The following is a 19429-nucleotide window of genomic DNA, read 5'->3' as shown; positions in this document are numbered from 1 at the left end:
GATCTTTTTCTTTATCATTAAATTCAGACCTTGGGGTGCATTATGATAAACTAACCTATAAGAAATTTGTCCCCGAGTCTTTCAACATTGTGTTTATTTGCCGCCTCCTACACCTTTGGCTATTTATATATTTCTATAGATGCACAAAGTTGTCACTGTGTGTGTTTCAGAACTCTGGGCCAGATTTCCTGAAGCAGTTAGTTTGCGATTAAAATTACTTTGACATGCATCCCATTATATCTATGAATGGATCATAAATTGTCTCTGCCAATCAGTGTTTGTATTTGACAAAATTGATGGTTATTGGAGAAATGTTTTTTCCAAAATTGTGTTTTGCATTTGACTCATTGTAGAGATGTTTAAAAGATCAACTTAAGCTATTAAACACTTTCCATCAGATATCAAGTGAAATAAATCTATTTCACTGATTTTCTTTTTCAGACTTTGTAAAAACAAATAATACTGCTGCAATGATATAAAGGCATTCACATTTTTTAATAAAGATTCTACAGTTTAAAGTGTCCACATTTATTTTTTTTATTTTTCAAATTACATTGTCTGCATAACAACTTGAGTGAAATATTTAATAAAAAGCAATAATAATTATAATTTTTTTACTCCGTATTGGTGATCATTTTGTGACTTCAAAAAACAATGACAGTCTATGGGATAATCTTTTTAGGAAATGTTTCTTTGAGGTAACTTGTGTGAATTAATCTACCTATGACATTCATTATGCAATTTTTTCCCCACCAAAAGTATTGATAAAGTTCAGAGTCAGCTATACTTTGTGTAGGGTTTTTCTTTACATTTTTAATAAAAAAAGATGGGTATTTGATTGTCTGTAAACAAACTTTGCATTTCTGCTTGGCTAGTTCTTTAAATCGCACATTTTCAAATTTGGCTTCAGAACTCCTCAATATTTCAAGAATGATACAAAAATTAAGGTTTAACGCATAACTATAACATTTTATTCAAAAACAAACAATGCAAAATAACATTAAATGGTAAACAACTTAAGCAATGAACACAATATTGGATAAGAACTGCTGGTCACTGATTATATATATAATATTTCATTATGGACTACACACAATCTTCATAAAGACCTGTAGTACCAGTCAAATAGTGAGCTTATTACACCAACACCATATATGTATCAGTCCTTTGAAGTTTCATTGCCAAAGTTCAATGTTTTCTTTCGTTGTTCGATCCCCTGAGGCAAACTCTTGAGACATTTACCTCTCATTTTGACGTCCATTACTGAGCATGCATGTTGTGTTGCTCTCTTTAGAACCTCAGCACGATACTAATGGTGCTTTTCCATTGCACGGTTCAACTCGACTCTGCTTGATTTTTGGGGGGTTTTCACTGGATAGTACCTGGTACCTGATACTTTATTTAGTACCACCTCGGTCGAGGTTCCAAGCGATCCGAGCCGATACTAAATGTGACATCAAAATCCTGAAGATCTCTGATTGGTCAGGGAGAATCGTTACTTCCAGCGTCACTGGATTTCCGACACGTGACATCAACCCGCTAGTTTTAAAGTTAGCAACAGCGATAACAGTATCATTAGTTCACGTGACTTTCGAATTGTGAAAAAGAAATGGCTGTGCGCAAAACCACGCCGTGGTCAATAAACGAGGTACAGACGGTCCACTCGTTAGCGATGAGAGAAACGAAAAAGTCTCTCAGCTGTTGGCCGCACATAGCTACCACCAGACCTACCAACAGTGTAGGAAAAAGTAAAAAACAAACAAATTAAAAGTGACTACAGAACCACCAAGTAAAAGTGGAAGTCATTTGACCAAATCGACGCCATCTAAACCGGCGAGCAATGGGAGGGAAGTGCCCTGGACTAAGCCACGATGGAGGATGGTACGTTTTGTTATGTTAACTCTATACTCTGCTTGAAAGCTTCACTTTATTTAGTTGACCAGCTACTGGAAGCTTCCTTCTAAAACAACCAGGCCAATTTAACTGTTACACTTGTGTAAAATCACCATGCAACAACTGCTTTATGCAGCACAATGAGCTAGTAGCTAAAAGCTAGCGGTCGTGTTATTATTTTGGTCAGTTTGTGTCGTGTTTAAAATGATGTCACTGCAGTAGAGGCGGTGCAACTATGACGATCAGCCTATAATCTCACCCACGTTGAGGAGGCACTAAACTGCAGTGGAAATGCAAGCTCATAAAAGTAAAGCGAATAGAGGTGAGTCAAACCGTAACAAGCAGTGGAAAAGTGCCATAAGAGAATATTGTGGCACAATATATAGTAGATTATTCTTATGTTTGGCTACTGGCAATATGGTACTTATTCACTAGTGCAGGCTGCTCTTGTCATCCTGATGGGTCCTCTGTGGCAGTATATATAAGTGGCTATGGAGAGCCTTGGCAGATCATATATGTCCCAATGTTCGCAGAACAAGAGAGTGTTAATCTGGCCATGGGCCATACAGTTTTTGGGGTCACACTTCTTCGGGGTCCTGAAGCCCCTCCGCTCCTTGAGGAGTGTCGGCACTCTGTAGACGCATTATGGGTTTATTGCACATCGGGCAGACGCTGCGGATCTCAAGCCATTTTAGCAGGCACCTGCAAGTTACATTGAAATAACAGAACACAAGATAAAATATTTTAGAAATAGCATTGCAATAGGGCGCAACATTTTTTCAGCTGTCTTGTTCCAATTATTTGCTGAGTTTAGCTCCAATGTGAATCACAACAAACTTTGATTTGAAGCACAAAAAAACGCATGTAATGGCTTTTATGAAGTAATTAACTAAGAAGCTACACATGAAGCAGTGTGAATGACATGATTGAAATAAACAATGTACAAATATAGAACTACTGATTCAAAGTTGTTTACATAAGTATAGAAACAATATATTTTTAGTTTATTGCCAAATATTCTGTAATAAAAATTTGTATAAGTAGTTTCAGAGTGTATGGAGACACTCAGTTCATCATGGGAGTGGACGGTCACTGCTGAGCGCTTCTTCCGCAGTTTGTTTGCTGCGATTCTCTGATTGGTGGATCTTTCACTGCAGGGTCATGGGCAACATAGTTCTTCGCCAGAATGTCCACTATTAAACTAAGTTAAATTAATGAAACAACAAATCAATCAAAATGTATAGCACTGCAAAAATTATTTATCCTAGAGTCCAAAAACATCTCTGAACAAATAAAACATAATAATTGTACATAAGAACTAATTACATGCACATGCTTTCTCTCAAAAGCATGCAGACATGAGTAACGAGATCTCATTCAGTTCCATTCTGTGTCATTTGAGCCATCATTGAGTCAGTGTCATGTACTTGGCGCCATCTCCTTGTGGCCATATGTAATTACAGAGAACGATCCCCTCTGCCCATATTTGGATGACTTCCACCCTAGTTGAGCGATTGAATCCTAATACGATTGGTTTAACGTTCCATGACGCTGGACAACATACTACAATACATCATTTCCGATGAAGTCATCTGATGTAGGAAATCTAACATGTTTTATCCAGATAGCACATATATGTGCTGTGTGCACATTGTGCTTTGTGTGGATTACAACTGATCTATGCAGCATTTTACGTTGTGTGTGAGCTCGTTTTAACAGGAAATCACCTAATCTAAGTAATGTGGGTATGTGAGGTTTTATGTGTGGTTTATTTTTCATGAAGTTAACTTATAAGTGAAAACGTGAGTTTTATTACATTTTTTTTCCTGAACCCAGTGGTTGTGCTCTATCGCATACATTTACATTTTCTCAAGAAAATGCAAGTAGTGTTTGCCCATGAAAAATTTGCTGCCATAATGCTAGGGTGTTGCTTTGCGATTACAATGGCATTCTGAGTAGTCCCTAGAGTGATCCCTAGATATGGATCACTCTAGAGTACACTAGCAGTTCGATGGCCTTAAAGCTAACGGGTAGGCACACAAAAAAAGTCTTGTTTAAAAGATTGTCAAACTCCATGAATTTTGATCTATGGAGGTCTTAAATAAACAACCATGTAAGCGGTGGGGAAACTTCTGCAGAATTTAGATTCCAGACAGGCCTAGGCATAAGCAAATGTGACATGTCTCCAATGAATAAACACTTGTCTACCAGTACAACTCACTTCTTATGAAAGGTGTGTGAACACGGGCACACGCCCAGTTCATCTCTGGTCTTGAATTCCTCTAGACATACAGCACAGGGTTGCTGCATCATACAAAAGACAAAACATTTTTAATCTCTTTCCTTTACACCCACACACACACACACACAAATTGAACACGGAGAGGGATAGCTCACCCAAAAATGGAAATTATGTCACAACATTTATTTTAATTATTGTAAAATATCAGTTTAAAAAAAATTGGGATGCCATGAAGACATAAATAAATGTGACTTTATGGTGGATTTTCCCCAGATCGCACACGTTCATCAGTCAGACGTATATTTAATATTTTTTAGGTTGTTTGCTCATCTGCAATACGTCTATAAGACATTTCCTCTCGGATGTAAGACATTCAGCTGATGTCTTTAAAACGTTTATGATTTAGAACGTTTGTAAATCTGATCTTTTTAAGATGTTTAGCAGATGTTGTTTAGAATGTGATGCTTTTCAGACGAAACACTCTTTAAACAGACATCTTGGAGATGTATGTGTGCTCTCTGGGTCCAAATAAGGTGTTTATATGCCAAAACATCTGATTAATATATGTATATGCCAACTCTTATTCGGATTTAATGATATATAATCCAGTTATTTTAATGTGTTTACAATTACACTAACTTAATTCAAAAATGACCCAATTCATAATCATATTGAAACATTCTCGTGCATGTAAACAATCACTGTTTTCTTTTGCAAGATGGTGGAATCACCATCAATAGAGAGCACCAGTTTCCCTCCTCTTATTTGTATTGGATTGTCTAGTTTAATAATTCAACTCCATTATGTTGATAAAAATATTGTTCTTGGCAAAAAGCACAAGAATACTGTCTGTAAATAATGTGGTGTGGTCTTGTGATATTTGCTAGGTCATTATTCAACATTTTAAAACTGCTCTTCAACCCAGTAACATTCAACCCCAAATCATTCTGAATGCTAATAGGGCTAACACCTCTTTCGTTTTAGCATTTTATTTATTTTGTAATTTTTTTTTTCAGTTATATTGTTTTTAGTACACACCAGCACACAAGTTTGACACTACCATAATTGTTCGGTTATCTATTTAAATTATAAGTATTTACATACCAAATTGACTTTGATGGAGCTTAAATAATGTAGCTCTGAAGGGTTAGGCATGGGGCTAGTATCGATAAAAAATCTATTGCCACTTTTCAAAGCTGTTAAAACATATTTTGGATTGGGGTAATATATTAATATTACAAAACAATAATTGTTTATCATTAATATAAATATTGCCGGGACACATCCTACTATGGTGGTCCCCCAATGTCTACTACAGTAGTTAAGACGCTGCTTTTTTGGGCCTTAGGTGGAGTAATTTGATTTCTTGGAAGTTCAGCAGTAACCTTAATAAATGAATTGATAAAAAAGCATAAATGGCACCATTTCCTGAGCATGACCCATGTGTAAATGGAAGAAATACATTAGACGGACAGACTAGACGTACCTCATACAAACAACCAGCCACAGTGTCAAAATATAAACGTACAACTTGAGCAAATGTTTTCCAAAACTTACTCCCAGCAGGCTCATCTTCTTTCCAGCGCCTTTTAACACCACCTATAAAATGAAATACAAATATGTCTTTCTTTATTTGCAACCACCAACCAACATAAAAAAAAAAACAGTTCTGAATGATTACTTCAGTATATTTGACATGGCATATCATGTATACAAATGATATATACTGTAAATACAGAATATGCAAAAGTCTTAGGCACATAAGCCTTGCCCTGCGACAGACGTCATGGCCCCCACAAAGCCCCCCCACTGAACATCGTGTCAGTCTGAGATTACATAAAGTGACAGAAGCAGTTGAGACCGCATAAATGGATACAAGAACTGTGGCGAATTCTCCAAGAAGCTTGGAACATCCAATCTGCCAACAATCAATAAAAATGGTGTTCTGGTGTAACTAGGAGAATTGGTGCTGTTTTAAAGGCAAAACTGGCTTTCTTTTATGTCTACTGGACATTGTATGATATATAGAGATAAATGAAAACTATTTATGGCATTATTTGAAAGACATCCTCACTATCCTAAAACTTTTGCACAGCACTGTACGTATATACACACTCAGCACTTTATTAGCAAAACCTGTACACCTACATATTCATGCGATTATCTATTCAGCCAATCATGTGGCAGCAGTGCAATGCATACAATCACGCAGATACGGGTCAGGAACATCAGTTAAATTTCACATCAACCATCGGAATGGGGACAAATTAGATTTTGACCATGGCATGATTGTTGGTGCCAGATGGGCTGATTTGAGTATTTCTGTAACTGCTGATCTCCTGGGATTTTCACACATAACAGTCACTAGAGTTTACTCAGAATGGTGCTAAAAACAAAAAACATCCAGTGATTCTGTGAACGAAAACACCTTGATGATGAGAGAGATCAATGGAGAACTGCTAGACTGGTTCGAGCTGACAGAAAGGCTACGGTAACTCAGGTAACCACTCTGTACAATTGTAGTGAGCAGAATAGCATCTCAGAATGCACAACACGTTGAACCTTGAGGCGGATGGGCTATAACAGCAGAAGACCACATCGGGCACTTTAATAGGACTATAGTGTTCCTAATATTAAGATTCAACTTTATTGTCATTATGCAGAGTACAGGTACAGAGCCAATGAAATGCAGCTGGGGTCAGAGCACAGTGTCAGCCATGAAACCCCTGGAGCAGATAGGGTCAAGGGCCCAACAGTGGTGCTGGGGCTTGAACCCCGACCTTTCAGTCAGTAACCCAGAGCCTTAACTGCTGAGCAACCACTGGCCGAATATATTATATATATTATTATAAATACTGTTAGTATATAAAACAGTATATACTGTATTAATGTACCTTGGAGTACCATGAAAATGGTGGTTCTTTTTGGTACTTTCCTGCTAGTGTCTCTTTGAATGTTGCACATCTTGTGTCATACTTGTATGCTGACTATTTATAGGTGAAGTATATCATGAAGGTCATCTGTTAGACTGGATTTCATCATTACGCTGGCAAAGTCGATGCTATATTTATATTTAACAGCCCGAGTGCATACAGTATATACTATGTGTATAGAGCTTTTGAGCCATGATGTCACTTTGTAGGCGAATAATGGGCTTTTTCGATATATGAGTAAAATAAGGACTGGTAGACATATGGGGATTTTCCACTGCACGGTACGACTCGACGATGCTCGCTTTTTGGGGGTTTTCCACTGAGGATAGTACCTGGTACCTGATACTTTTTTTTAGTACCACCTCGGTCGAGGTTTCATGCGAGCCGATACTAAATGTGACGTCAAAATCCTGCAGATCACTGATTGGTCTGAATCTTCACTTCCAGCGTTACTGGATTTCGGACACGTGACATCAACCCGCTAGTTTTAAAGTTGGCAACAGTGATAACAGTATCATTAGTTACGCGACTTTCGAACTGTGAAAAAAGAAATGGCTGTGCGCAAAATTACGCCATGGTCAATAAACGAGGTGCAGACGGTCCAAAAAGTCTCTCAGGAAGTGTCTCAGCTTATGGCCGCACACAGCTACCATCGGACCTACCAACAGTGTAGGAAAAAGTTAAAAAATATTTTAATTAAAAGTGACTACAGAACCATCAAGGAAAAGTGGAAGTGGTTCGACCAAATGGACGTTATCTAAACGGCGAGCAATGGGGGGAGAGTGCCCTGGACTCAGCCACGATGGAGGATGGTACGTTTTGTTATGTTAACTCTATACTCTGCTTGGTGGTGTAGTGGTCTAAGCACCATAACTGGTAATCAGAAGGATGCTGGTTCGAGCCCCACAGCCACCACCATTGTGTCCTTGAGCAAGGCACTTAACTCCAGGTTGCTCTGGGGGGATTGTCCCTGTAAGAAGGGCTCTGTAAGTCCCTTTGGATAAAAGCGTCTGCCAAATGCATAAATGTAAATGTAAATGTAGTTGACCAGCTACTGGAAGCTTCCTTCTAAAACAACCAGGCCAATTTAACTGTTACACTTGTGTAAAATCACCATGCAACAACTGCTTTATGCAGCACAATGAGCTAGTAGCTAACAGCTAGCGGTCGTGTTATTATTTTGGTCAGTTTGTGTCTTGTTTAAGATGATGTCACGGCAGTAGAGGTGCCACAACTATGACGATCAGCCTATAATCCCACCCACGTTGAGGGGCACTAAACTGCAGTGGAAATGCAAGCTCTGAAAAGTAAAGCGAGTAGAGTTGAGACGAGTCGGACCGTAACAAGCAGTGGAAAAGTGCCTATAATGTGAACGAACTTCACATACTTAATACTTCAAACATAACATTTAAAGGCACAGTGTTTTAAAAAAAATAAAAATAAATAAGGACTAAAGCATAAGAATGTTCATGCCAGATCAAACAAAAAAAAGTTGTAGTCCTTATCTAGCAACTATAACCTGAACAACTCTATTGTTGTAGACCCACCTCATTGTAGCTGTACTGCTGCCTTGTGCCTTGCTGTTTCAACCTATAGAAGATGGGGAAATAATTAAGACAAAAAAACCTCCACACTTCCTGAGTTAGTGTGCATGCAAGTTCAACTGCATCAACTGTTGTGAATGTTTAAATTATTTTGCAGCACCATTTCCTCTCTACCCCCACCCTCTCTCTCTCTCTCTCTCTCTCTCTCTCTCTCTCTCATGTACAGTGGCCTCAAAGTATCTGTACAACCGATACATTATTCAAAATAAAGACAAGAAAATATTAATACTTTTTGGTAGTTAAATATTAATGGAACATAATATGCAATCTGTAGAAGTTAGCTCTGAGAAAAGGTCTATCATTGGTTTGATATTTTGTGTCCATATAGTTTTTAGGGCCACTTTACATAAAATACTTCTAGATAACCCTTTTAAATGTTCTGTGCATATGATTGTACATGCCTTTGCAGGACCAGTGGTTTGATGTGTGTAAGAGGTATGAGCAGAGATTGTGGGTGTGGGGCATGTGTTCTTGCCTGAACAGATAGCAGCAGAAGAGTACGCCGAGCATGAAGATGAACATGCCTATGCCCATAACAATGACATACATGTTGAGCGGTAGGCGGTAGATGTCTTCTTCTGACAAATCACAGTCTGAATGCTGCAGTCCTAGACCACAGAGGAAGCCTACACACAAACAAAAACATTTAAAGGAACAGTTCACCCAAAAATAAAAATTCTGTAATCATTTACTCACTCTCATATTGTTCCAAGCCTGTATGACAAAAGGAGAAATTGCAAAGAATGTACTGTTTTTTTTTTCTTATTTTTTTTTCTACATTCAAATACAGTGAATCGAAAAGGATGTGGATTCATTCCCTCAGCCAGACCACTGTGCCCCCTCTGTCAAATTATTGTATTTGAGACCATTTTAATAATTTAGTCATTATCTTTTCAATTAGTTTGACTTTTTTTTGACAGCCTGAATATTCAACTCAATTGTAAAATAAATTAAATAAAGCAAATTAATTCTTAAATTATTTGTGGTGAGTTTCAGGTGAAAGGTGACTATCTCTTCTCAGACGTCAGAGGCTCAAAGGCTAAAAGAAGGAAATGGATTTAAGAAAAGGAATTTAACTAGGAAGAGGATTTAACTAAATGATGTAACAAAAACATTTGTTGAATCCTCAAGACAAGAGGTTTAACACGAGCACACGGCATGTACAGTTGTTCTAATTGTGAGTTCAGCGATTTACTATACAGGTACTATACACACTATCCTTGTGTTGTGTTTTGTTATGATTATACCATGGGTCTCTTGAATGCTTGATTCTGATTGGTTGACGAACGTTCTAAGGTGTGCAATTATTTTTCAAGTAAACGCACAGCTATGAAGTAGTTCCAGGTCTTGACCGCATAACGGTTCCATATCGCTTCACCGAATTATTTCAGTTATTTCAAAGAGCCGCACAGGCTACCACAACAAAATAACCAATTAAAATAAAGACATTGGTTAATTACAATAACAACAATATCTATAATATCCTACATTTATTTCAATTTGAATGAAAAACATCCTTGGGCTCACTCTCTCTCTCTTTCACTCTCTCTCTCTCTCTCTCTTTCTCTCTCTCTCCTCTTTTTTTTCTCTCTCTCTCTCTTTCACTCTCTCTCCTCTCTTTTTTTTCTCTCTCTTTCACTCTTTCTCTCTCTCTCACTCTCTCTCTTTCACTCTCTCCTCTCTCTCTTTCTTTCACTCTCTTCTCACCCACACACCCTTTATGCTACCACAGCAAAATAGCCGTATAAACAAAGTTGCACTGCACATTGTGACTGCATTAGCACCTTGGGTGTGAATTTTTTTTATTTATTTAATGGCACGTCGTCACTTTTTCCTTACATATAAGTGAAGTTGTCTTGTTTTATTTAGGTTGATAAATAGATCGAATTTCATGCACTCAAACAAACAAAATCATAACAAAATTCCATCAAATTGAATTAAGTTTGAAAAAAAAATTACATGAATAAAATGTGAATATATTGAGGTTTTATTCATTTAATTTTGTTCTGAAATTGAAATGCATAAATCTTAAATATAGGCATTTTTTTTTTGAGTGTGCGCTCCTGAGGATCATTTGATTAGACATTTATTAGACAAACATTTTTTAGATTTCGCTTTTGGTTTATTTTTGGCATATTTTAAAGTGCTGACATGCCACAAACATGACACACGTATACAGTCTGGCTGCAGCCGCTGCTTCACAACACCAGGAAGTGAACATATGTCATGGCCTTTGCGCTATAGGAGGTGTTTAGGTTAGTGTGGTTTGCAGGCCTCAATCCAGTTTTTGTTATAGTACAATGTTATTGTTCTCTCATTAGTAATTTTAGTTACTGTTATTTTTTGAATTAACATTTGCCTCGTGCTTATTTTTAGATAATTCATTATTAGAAAAGTGAGAAAATGAGCAAACACATCAAAGCTTTTCAATTTAACAGATTTTAATTATTTCGAAAAACTTCATTTTCAGCAGCGTTACTTCTTAATGTAAAGTGACAAATCTGTGCCTCCTTAGAAATTTAAAATGCCCCCTCGGGTAAATTATCCTGGCTCAGACTCAGTGAACAACTGTGGGATTACATCCAACAAAACAACCATCTGCCCTAGAGGGAAGACATATGTGTTTTGTGTGTGTGTTATAAGTGTACACATCAGTCATACTTTACAGTTTTGTAACTGTGTGAAGTTTGCCCAGTCAATGCAAGAGTTAAAAATGAACGGTGTTTGCAGGAATCCCCCCCAAGTCTGAATTAGTAATCGCTCATCTAAGGTGCTTATGTGGAGAGGGGAGCTTGCACAGAGATTATTGTAAACTTGTGTCATTCTGATGGGGTGGGGAAAGGGAGAATTAATATTTGCCTAATGCTGAGGCAACAGATCTGTTCATTAAAATGTCAATAAAACTAAATGTTATTTTTGTTGAATAATAATGTTTTAAAATATAGGCAAATATATCAGTTCTTAAAAATATTAATACAATGGAATAAAAGTTTGCTGATTTATTAGTAGAAGTAGTATTAGCAGTAGTAGAAGGACCAACGTTTTTTAGAGGCAAAATATATTTTCAGCTTTTTGCCGTTTTAATAAAACTAAATATTATTCGTGTTAAACAATAATAATCATTTGTTGCCATATTCAGATGCTAAATCTCTTAAACAAACTGAATACCATTTTTGTTGAACAATAATAATAATTATTATGTTTTGCAATATGCAGAGGCAAAGGATTTCAGTTCTTAGGGATATTAATAATACAGAATGCAATTTTGTTGAATAATAAAAATAATATTATATTAAATAATTATATCTGCTGTCATATGCAGAGGCAAAAATCTCAGTACTTTAAAGTTTTTTTTACAACTGAACATTATTTTTGTTGAATAAAAATAATAATAATAATAGAATTGCCATATGCAGAGGCAAACGATCTCAGTTCTTAAAAATATAAATTAAATGTAATACAATTTTTGCTTTTATGTGTTTCCATCTGCAGAGGAAAAATATATATTTTTTATTTTAACAAAAGTAAAAACTCTGTTTATTGAATAACAATACCAAATAATATGCCACATACAGAGGCAAAATATCTAATATCTGAAAAAATAAATAAAACAAAATACAATTGTGATGCATTATTATTATTATTATTATTATTATTATTATTGCCCTAACAAATAAGTATCGTGACAGTTCCATGGTACTTTGTTGGTGTGTAATGGCAATACCATGGTACTGTAATATATACTATGGTACTGAATGTTTAACCTATTACTATACAATGATGTAAACAGTACATGGTTCTCCAAGGTAATAAGACCATACTATAGAACATGTACAAAGAAAACATGGTATTGACATGGTACTTTTTGGTTAGTGATTGTTGTTGTCATCTACTTACTATGCATTATTACTGTTGCCATTGCAATAATTGACTTTGTTTAAAACAAACAAACTCTAGACCTTTCCATTTTTAGAGGAGCAAAAGGCCCACAACATACAGGATGTCAAAACAGTCTGCACATTGTACGAATATTTCCTCAATCTTGACCATCTGCTCTTGGCCTTCCTCAATAGTTTCCTTCATTGCAAACACATCGACTTCTTCCAACTGGTTTCAACATACTGAGCCATACCACTTCAATGACTAATGCTGGGGAGAGAAAAACAAACTCAAGTTAAGCCCAGCCATTTTTGGAAAGGCCACTCACCGTTACACCATTGTAATGGTTGCATGTAATCTGACTCCAAGCACTGGTGCTGCAACTCAGTGCTTGTTAGGAACAGGCAGTTCGGGGGTCCTGGGGATGCAACCAAAACCTTATTCACAACAATGTTCTGCAATGCACTCAAAGCAGTTGTAGGTCAGTGTGTCTAAAAATCATCTCTTAAATGCAAGAGTGTGCTGTCTTGATTATAGCTCAATTATAGCTTCATTTATTCCACTTTTATGATGCCATTGTTGAAGAACAAAAGCGTTCAATCACTCTTTGGCTCCAGTGAATTGAATAAGCACAAGGTGCTTTGTTACGAAGACAAAGGAAGCATAATTTGCCCTTGATATTCCTCTTGTCTTCGAGAATGAGTCCATATGCGGCTGAATGGCACTTAAAATCTGATTGCTTTGTGTTGTCACATACAAAAGTAAATGGATTCCTTGATAATTCCTCTGTATGGTTTGTTTAGTGATCTCAAAAAATCCAAAAATATGAGTAATTCGTGAAAATCTACAGCAAGAATCCTTAGGAAACCTGCCTTTGTTTTCCCTTGAAGCCTTATTGCAAAAGAGTTTGGTGCCCTTCTTTGATGTCCTTGTTCTTAATTCTAGTTCCTCTTCTGCGATGTCTCTATAAAATTGAGGGTGTTTAAGCAATGTCCCTTTCTCTGAAAACAGGCCCTTCAAAGAAACAAAGAACACAGCCGCACATACACAATTCTTTTCACCATCAAGCTGCTGTATCTCTAGAGTGTTTGTGTGTGTGTGTCTCTGCCTATGTGGGGGAGTATTTTTTCTCTCCACCTAAAACCATCTGCTCTCTCAATCCTTCCATCAAGAAAGTCGAAAAAACAAAGGCCTCAGCTCATTCTTCAAATATCCATGCCAAAAACACAAGGGTCTTGGGTTCAAGGTAAAGCTTGTCTGGAATATTCTCCAGGAAAGTTAGTTGCTCTGCTTCTCTTTCCCAGCCGCACAGTTTCAATTTGTAAACAGATCCCTGCTCATGTGATCCCTGGTTTGCCTCGCAACTCTGTCGACCAATCCCTCCCTTCCTTCCTGTGCTATTCCCCTCCTCCAGTCCCTCACTCTACCTCGCTCTCTTACACCATTTGGGTAGTGACTGCAGTCATAGGATGGCCTCTTGTCTCTCTGTCTCTTTAGTCGTCATAGTAAAGGAAGTAAGACCAAGTGCATACACTCTACTGCAAAAAAGGACCCAAAGGAGACAGAAAAAACTGTGAGAAAGAGAAAGTGAGAGTTTAAAATGGGCCAGAGTAAACAGGCAAGTGTGGGTGGCTGCTCACATCTGCCAGAAGAGCTGTGATGCATACAGGTATATGCAGCACATAAGATCAAATACAGATCATGTTGCTGTTTGACCTACTAAAGCACCGAGATGATGGAAGGCTGTTTATGTTGGAGTACGGAACGTAATTGTAGCTTTTTAAGGGATAGTTCACCTAAAAATTATAAATCTGTCATCATTTACTCAGCTTTTTGTCGTTCCAAACCCTTGACTTTATTTGTTTTCTGCGGAACACAAAAGGAGATGTTTAGCAGAATGTATTAGCTGCTCTTTTCCATACAATGAAAGTGAATGGTGACCAATGGTGATGGCTGCCGACTCTAAACAAGACAAATAAAATACCATAAAAGTATCCTATATGACTCGTGACCTAGAGTCATAGTTCTCAGATCTCATTTGCACATGTGCACATATTAAAAAATGGTGCATGACATTGCATTACGCTAGGTTTGATGTCGATGATCCCAAATGCATTGTTTTTTCATGTGGGATGTGACCAGATTTAGGTGTAATGTGATCATAAAATAATTAGTTACTGTAACTAATTACTGTTAAAGTCTAAGTAGTGGTGTACATTAATGGGGTTATGCATATTTCTAAAATAAAATCTATGTAGAATAAATTTGTGGCAGCGGGGGCGTGGTCCGGAGAGAGAGAAGCTGTAAGGGCACTTACACCTGAGCTAAATTATGACTAACACCTGTCTCTAATTCCAGTGAGCATGGGAAGAGCGGATAAAACCACCCTCGCCGCCAGCAGAAGGGGAGAAGAGAACGAGTCCAGTGTTGGCGTCTGCCAATATTGTGTATTCTGCTGAGTGTTTGCCGCAATTTATGTTTATTTTGAGTGTCACTGGACTGAGTAAAAGCACAGGCAAAGGAAATAAACGGCCTTACCTGTCTCACTGTTCCCGTCTCCTGATTTACCTTTACACTGGTGCCGAATTATAAGTTGCTCCAATACCACCTGGTCTAGCACTCCCACGACGTTGCGGATCCCCGCCAGCAGCCATTTCCGGCACGCGTCTCAGAGCCGCTGGGAAAAGTCAAACAGGTGGTCGGAACTCCCCATCTTCAAGAAGCGGAAGAGCTGCCGGTATTGCTCCGGCCAGGATGGCCTTCTTCAAATTGTCATAGGTCAGGAGGTTAGCAGCCGGCAGTTGCTGGGCAGTAAGTTGGGCTTCCCCGGACAAGAGCGGGGGTCGCTAGTGCAACTCTTGAGGTCAGGAGAGTGAGGTTTATACACAATGCACAGCTATCTATCAGCTGGCCACCATTACACTCATCCCCCTAAACCTCACTCCCATCCGGTTCACAGCACCATTGAAACAGGCCCTGGTCGTCCCGCTCCGAATGGGACTTGAACCGACATTGGAGGCAGGTGCCCTAACAAGGAGGCTAAAGGCTACAGCCTCTTACGTCAGTCGCTAGTTCACCTCTTGAGGTCAGGAGAGTCAGGTTTATACACAATGCACAGCTATCTATCAGTTGGCCACCATTACACTCATCCCCCTAAACCTCACTCCCATCCGGGTCACGGCACCATTGAAACAGGCCCTGGTCATCCTGCTCCGAACGGGACTTGAACCGACATGGGAGGCAGGTGCGCTAACAAGGACGCTAAAGGCTACAGCCTCTTGTGTCAGTTGCTAGTTCACCTCTTGAGGTCAGGAGAGTGAGGTTTATACACAATGCACAGTTATCTATCAGTTGGCCACCATTACACTCATCCCCCTAAACCTCACTCCCATCCGGGTCACGGCACCATTGAAACAGGCCCTGGTCGTCCCACTCCGAATGGGACTCGACCCGACATGGGAGGCAGATGCCCTAACAAGGAGGCTAAAGGCTACAGCCTCTAGCGTAATTCGCTAGTTCACCTCTTGAGGTCAGGAGAGTGAGGTTTTTACAGCTATCTATCAGCTGGCCACATTACACAGACACTGTTATACTGTAATAATATGCAGACTATGTATTACTACATTTGTTTTGCATTCTAGATTCAAACAAGCACAATTCACAAGTACACAAACAGTTACACTTTATTAGGCTGCATTAGACACTTTACATACACTAGTCTCTGACTAGCATTCTGACAAACAAATGAATAGTAATGCCTGATATTGCACTCATTACCACATACTATAGAATGCATACTTGGAGAGGAAATCTTATTTTACAGATACATCACTAGGAAGGACCCTTGCATCAGGCACATTCCATTACACATTCAGGCTACATTATATTAACATCCTTTATGCTTATAAAAATACCTGAGACCACTTGAAGATTATAGACCAATTGTAATAGTGTATTTGTACAGAACTTTATCTCTAGACCAGAAACGGGAGTTTTATAGATTATAAATTATGTCTGGCATCAGGTGTCTGAAAATGAAAATGAATGATCATTCTCTAGCTTGATTGTGCACTTATAGCTTGAGGTGAAGATATTTAAAATGATATATAGTTTGTCCAGATAAATTAAATTGTACAGTAACAGTTAATCTACAGTACAGGAACACTAAATAAATAAAAGCCCCTGAAGTGTTGGCATCATCATAATGTTATATTATAAATGGTGTAACACATTAAAAAATATGTATAGATTTTTTTGTCTTTATTATTTATTGTCTGCATATTGTGTACAATGTGTGTATTATGTAATATGGATATTGTGTATTACGTGTGCGTTCATTGAGTGTTGTGTATTCTGTATATATTTTAACTATATGACTGCAATGTTGACGGAACTGCACTAAAAAAGTGATTTGATTTCCACAACCATTTTAATCAAGTTTAATCCATTCAATCTTTAAAATCAATCACTAAGATGGTTTTTTAAAAGTTACATATTGAAGCACTATTTAATGTTTTTCAACAAAAACATTTGGATTGAATACCCATGCAATGCAATACCCTTGAAGGTCTACATCCTGTGAAAACAAGCTTGATTGCGATTTTCATTATCTGTTTAAATTCTTCAGGATTAATAACAAAGGGGGAATTGTGATGTTTTGAGTGCATGCGCTGACAATAGGTAATTGTGTTTTCATGGTTACTGCATTCGTCAGTGCTGCTCCTGAAAGCTTATCACAACAAAGTATTAGGAGAAAAAAATAAAGATATAATACAAAAGCAAACTCCTAAATATACATCACTAAACTTTAATGAGTTATGAAGACGGTTGCAGACTCGCACTTTTAAACTCAAAACTGAACCAGAGCCCCTTCCACTGGCTGACCTCTTCTTCCAGGCCAAAGAGCTGTCAATCAAAAACTCACTAGCCAATGAGAACTCATCTCAGTTAGCCCCGCCCATGTGAGTTTTGTGCCAGAAATGCAAACGAAAATTCAGGGAGCGAAACTGTAAACCGTAGCAGCACATTCGTAAATTCTGATCAGCAAACGCAAGCAGAGAATATAATTAACAAAGTTTGCTTAGTTGAGTTTAAATTTTACCTTTGATTTTATTTTTTTTTACCATTTCAGAATACCATTTATTCATTCTTATTTTATATTTTTATTCGTTTCTTGAAAAGTTAAATTCAAAACTATTTGCACAAATATAATCCCATAAACTATCCCTTTAAAGGTGCAATATGTAAACATTTTCATGGAATATTCGCCTTTTTTTGCCAATGTGTAAAACAAAAATGAGTCCCGGACCCGGAGTTCTAGGTTGCCTATTAAAGTCTGTAGACTGATTTTCATGCAAAGGGAGTGGCTTGGTTTTGCCAGGAAAATCCAAAGGATGTGACATTTGCACACTCCCGAGAGCCTTGCCTCAGTAATAGCTTCTCTAACAGTCTGTAACACTAGGTAACATTATCTTATGGCACTTTTCCACTGAATGTTATAGTTCGACTCACCTCAACTCTACTTTATGTTTTATGTTTCTGAGCTTGCATTTCCACTGCAGTTTAGTGCCATCTCGACATGGGTGGGATTATAAGATGATCGTCATAGTTGCGCCGCCTCTACTGCAGTGACATCATCTTAAACACGACACAAACTGACCAAAACAACACAACCGCTAGCTGTTAGCTACTAGCTCATTGTGCTGCATAAAGCAGTTGCTGCATGGTGATTTTACACAAGTGTAACAGTTAAATTGGCCTGGTTGTTTTAGAAGCTTTCAGTAGCTGGTCCACTAAATAAAGTGAAGCTTTCAAGCAGAGTATAGAGTTAACATAACAAAACATACCATCCTCCATCATGGCTGAGTCCAGGGCACTCTCCCTCCCATTGCTCGCCGGTTAAGATGGCGTCCATTTGGTCGAACCACTTCCACATTTCCTTGATGGTTCTGTAGTCAAGTTTTTTTTTTACTTTTCCCTACACTGTTGGTAGGTCCGGTGGAAGCCATGTGTGGCCAACAGCTGAGACACTTCCTGCACAAACTCAGTAAGCCAAAAAACCTAAGTGGGAATGTGATCGTGGTTGAGCGAAAACTAGAGTGAATGACGGCAGGGCATTTGATTCCTGGAGGGACATTTGTTTGTTTTCGGGGATCAAAACTGAATGTGAATTGGCGTTATTCTTATTGGACAGATAAGCTTACTAACAGCAAAGCATGTGAAATATAGTGCCATAAGGATTGATCTGTGTAATTTTAGCTAACTTGAACTTGCCTGCTAACGCCGACGAATTGCTAGCTACCTTGCTTCATAACTTTCAAATAATTTCAACAATCTTCTCTTTATAATAATAGTCAGGTATACAGGATAAATTTAAGCAAATACGCTGGTTTCTTGATCATAGTACAACATATGACATACAAAACATACAATAGTGCATCAGTAAACTGTCTGGTATAGTTCTGTATTATGTCGCTGTATGTGTGTATTCATATGCTATGTTAGCTGATAAGTAGTTTTAGTTTAGTCTCAAAGTTTGAAGTAAAACAATCATAACTGTGTAATTTTAATTATATTTTAATTACTACCTCATTTATCAGCATGATGCCTGTTAATCACGTTCAGCCTGTACTTTACATCATTGTTTTGGCCAGCGCTCTCTTGTGTCCCTATGGAGTGTGTGCATGAGTAACTGATAGCAGGCTGCAGTTCACTTATCGACCACAGGTGTCATTAATAACAAGGATTTCTGAATCTTACATACTGCACCTTTAAGAATAGAAAGAGAGAGAAAGAGACATGACATTCAGTAAAAGACTCAACCCCCAACATGAGTTAGGGATTCTACTCTAGCTGCTGCTTGCCTAATGTGCTTTCTC

At 37.9% G+C, this 19429-nt stretch overlaps 1 protein-coding gene across 2 annotated transcripts; it reads right to left on the bottom strand.

Annotated features, from left to right (window-relative positions):
• Window positions 1-6: 6 nt before the first annotated feature.
• On the bottom strand, window positions 7-13959 carry zgc:175214 (uncharacterized protein LOC557610 homolog). 2 transcript variants are annotated; one of them, XM_052126685.1, is made up of 7 exons: window positions 13424-13959; window positions 12880-12969; window positions 9148-9298; window positions 8616-8658; window positions 5693-5734; window positions 4115-4197; window positions 7-2595 (listed from the first exon to the last, which is right to left on the bottom strand). In XM_052126685.1, the coding sequence occupies exons 2-7, from the start codon at window positions 12902-12904 to the stop codon at window positions 2472-2474; spliced, it is 468 nt and encodes a 155-aa protein (XP_051982645.1). In that variant the 5' UTR covers window positions 12905-12969; window positions 13424-13959; the 3' UTR covers window positions 7-2471. The 2 variants fall into 2 exon arrangements, with proteins under 2 accessions (XP_051982645.1, XP_051982644.1); XM_052126684.1 differs by having other exon boundaries at window positions 12880-13958.
• Between the last annotated feature and the right edge of the window lie 5470 nt (window positions 13960-19429).

This window comes from Xyrauchen texanus, chromosome 5 (assembly GCF_025860055.1).
Source record: "Xyrauchen texanus isolate HMW12.3.18 chromosome 5, RBS_HiC_50CHRs, whole genome shotgun sequence".
Taxonomy (NCBI): Eukaryota; Metazoa; Chordata; class Actinopteri; order Cypriniformes; family Catostomidae; genus Xyrauchen; species Xyrauchen texanus.
Note: the sequence above shows the minus strand (reverse complement) of the source record. Positions and strands in the feature narration are given on the sequence as shown.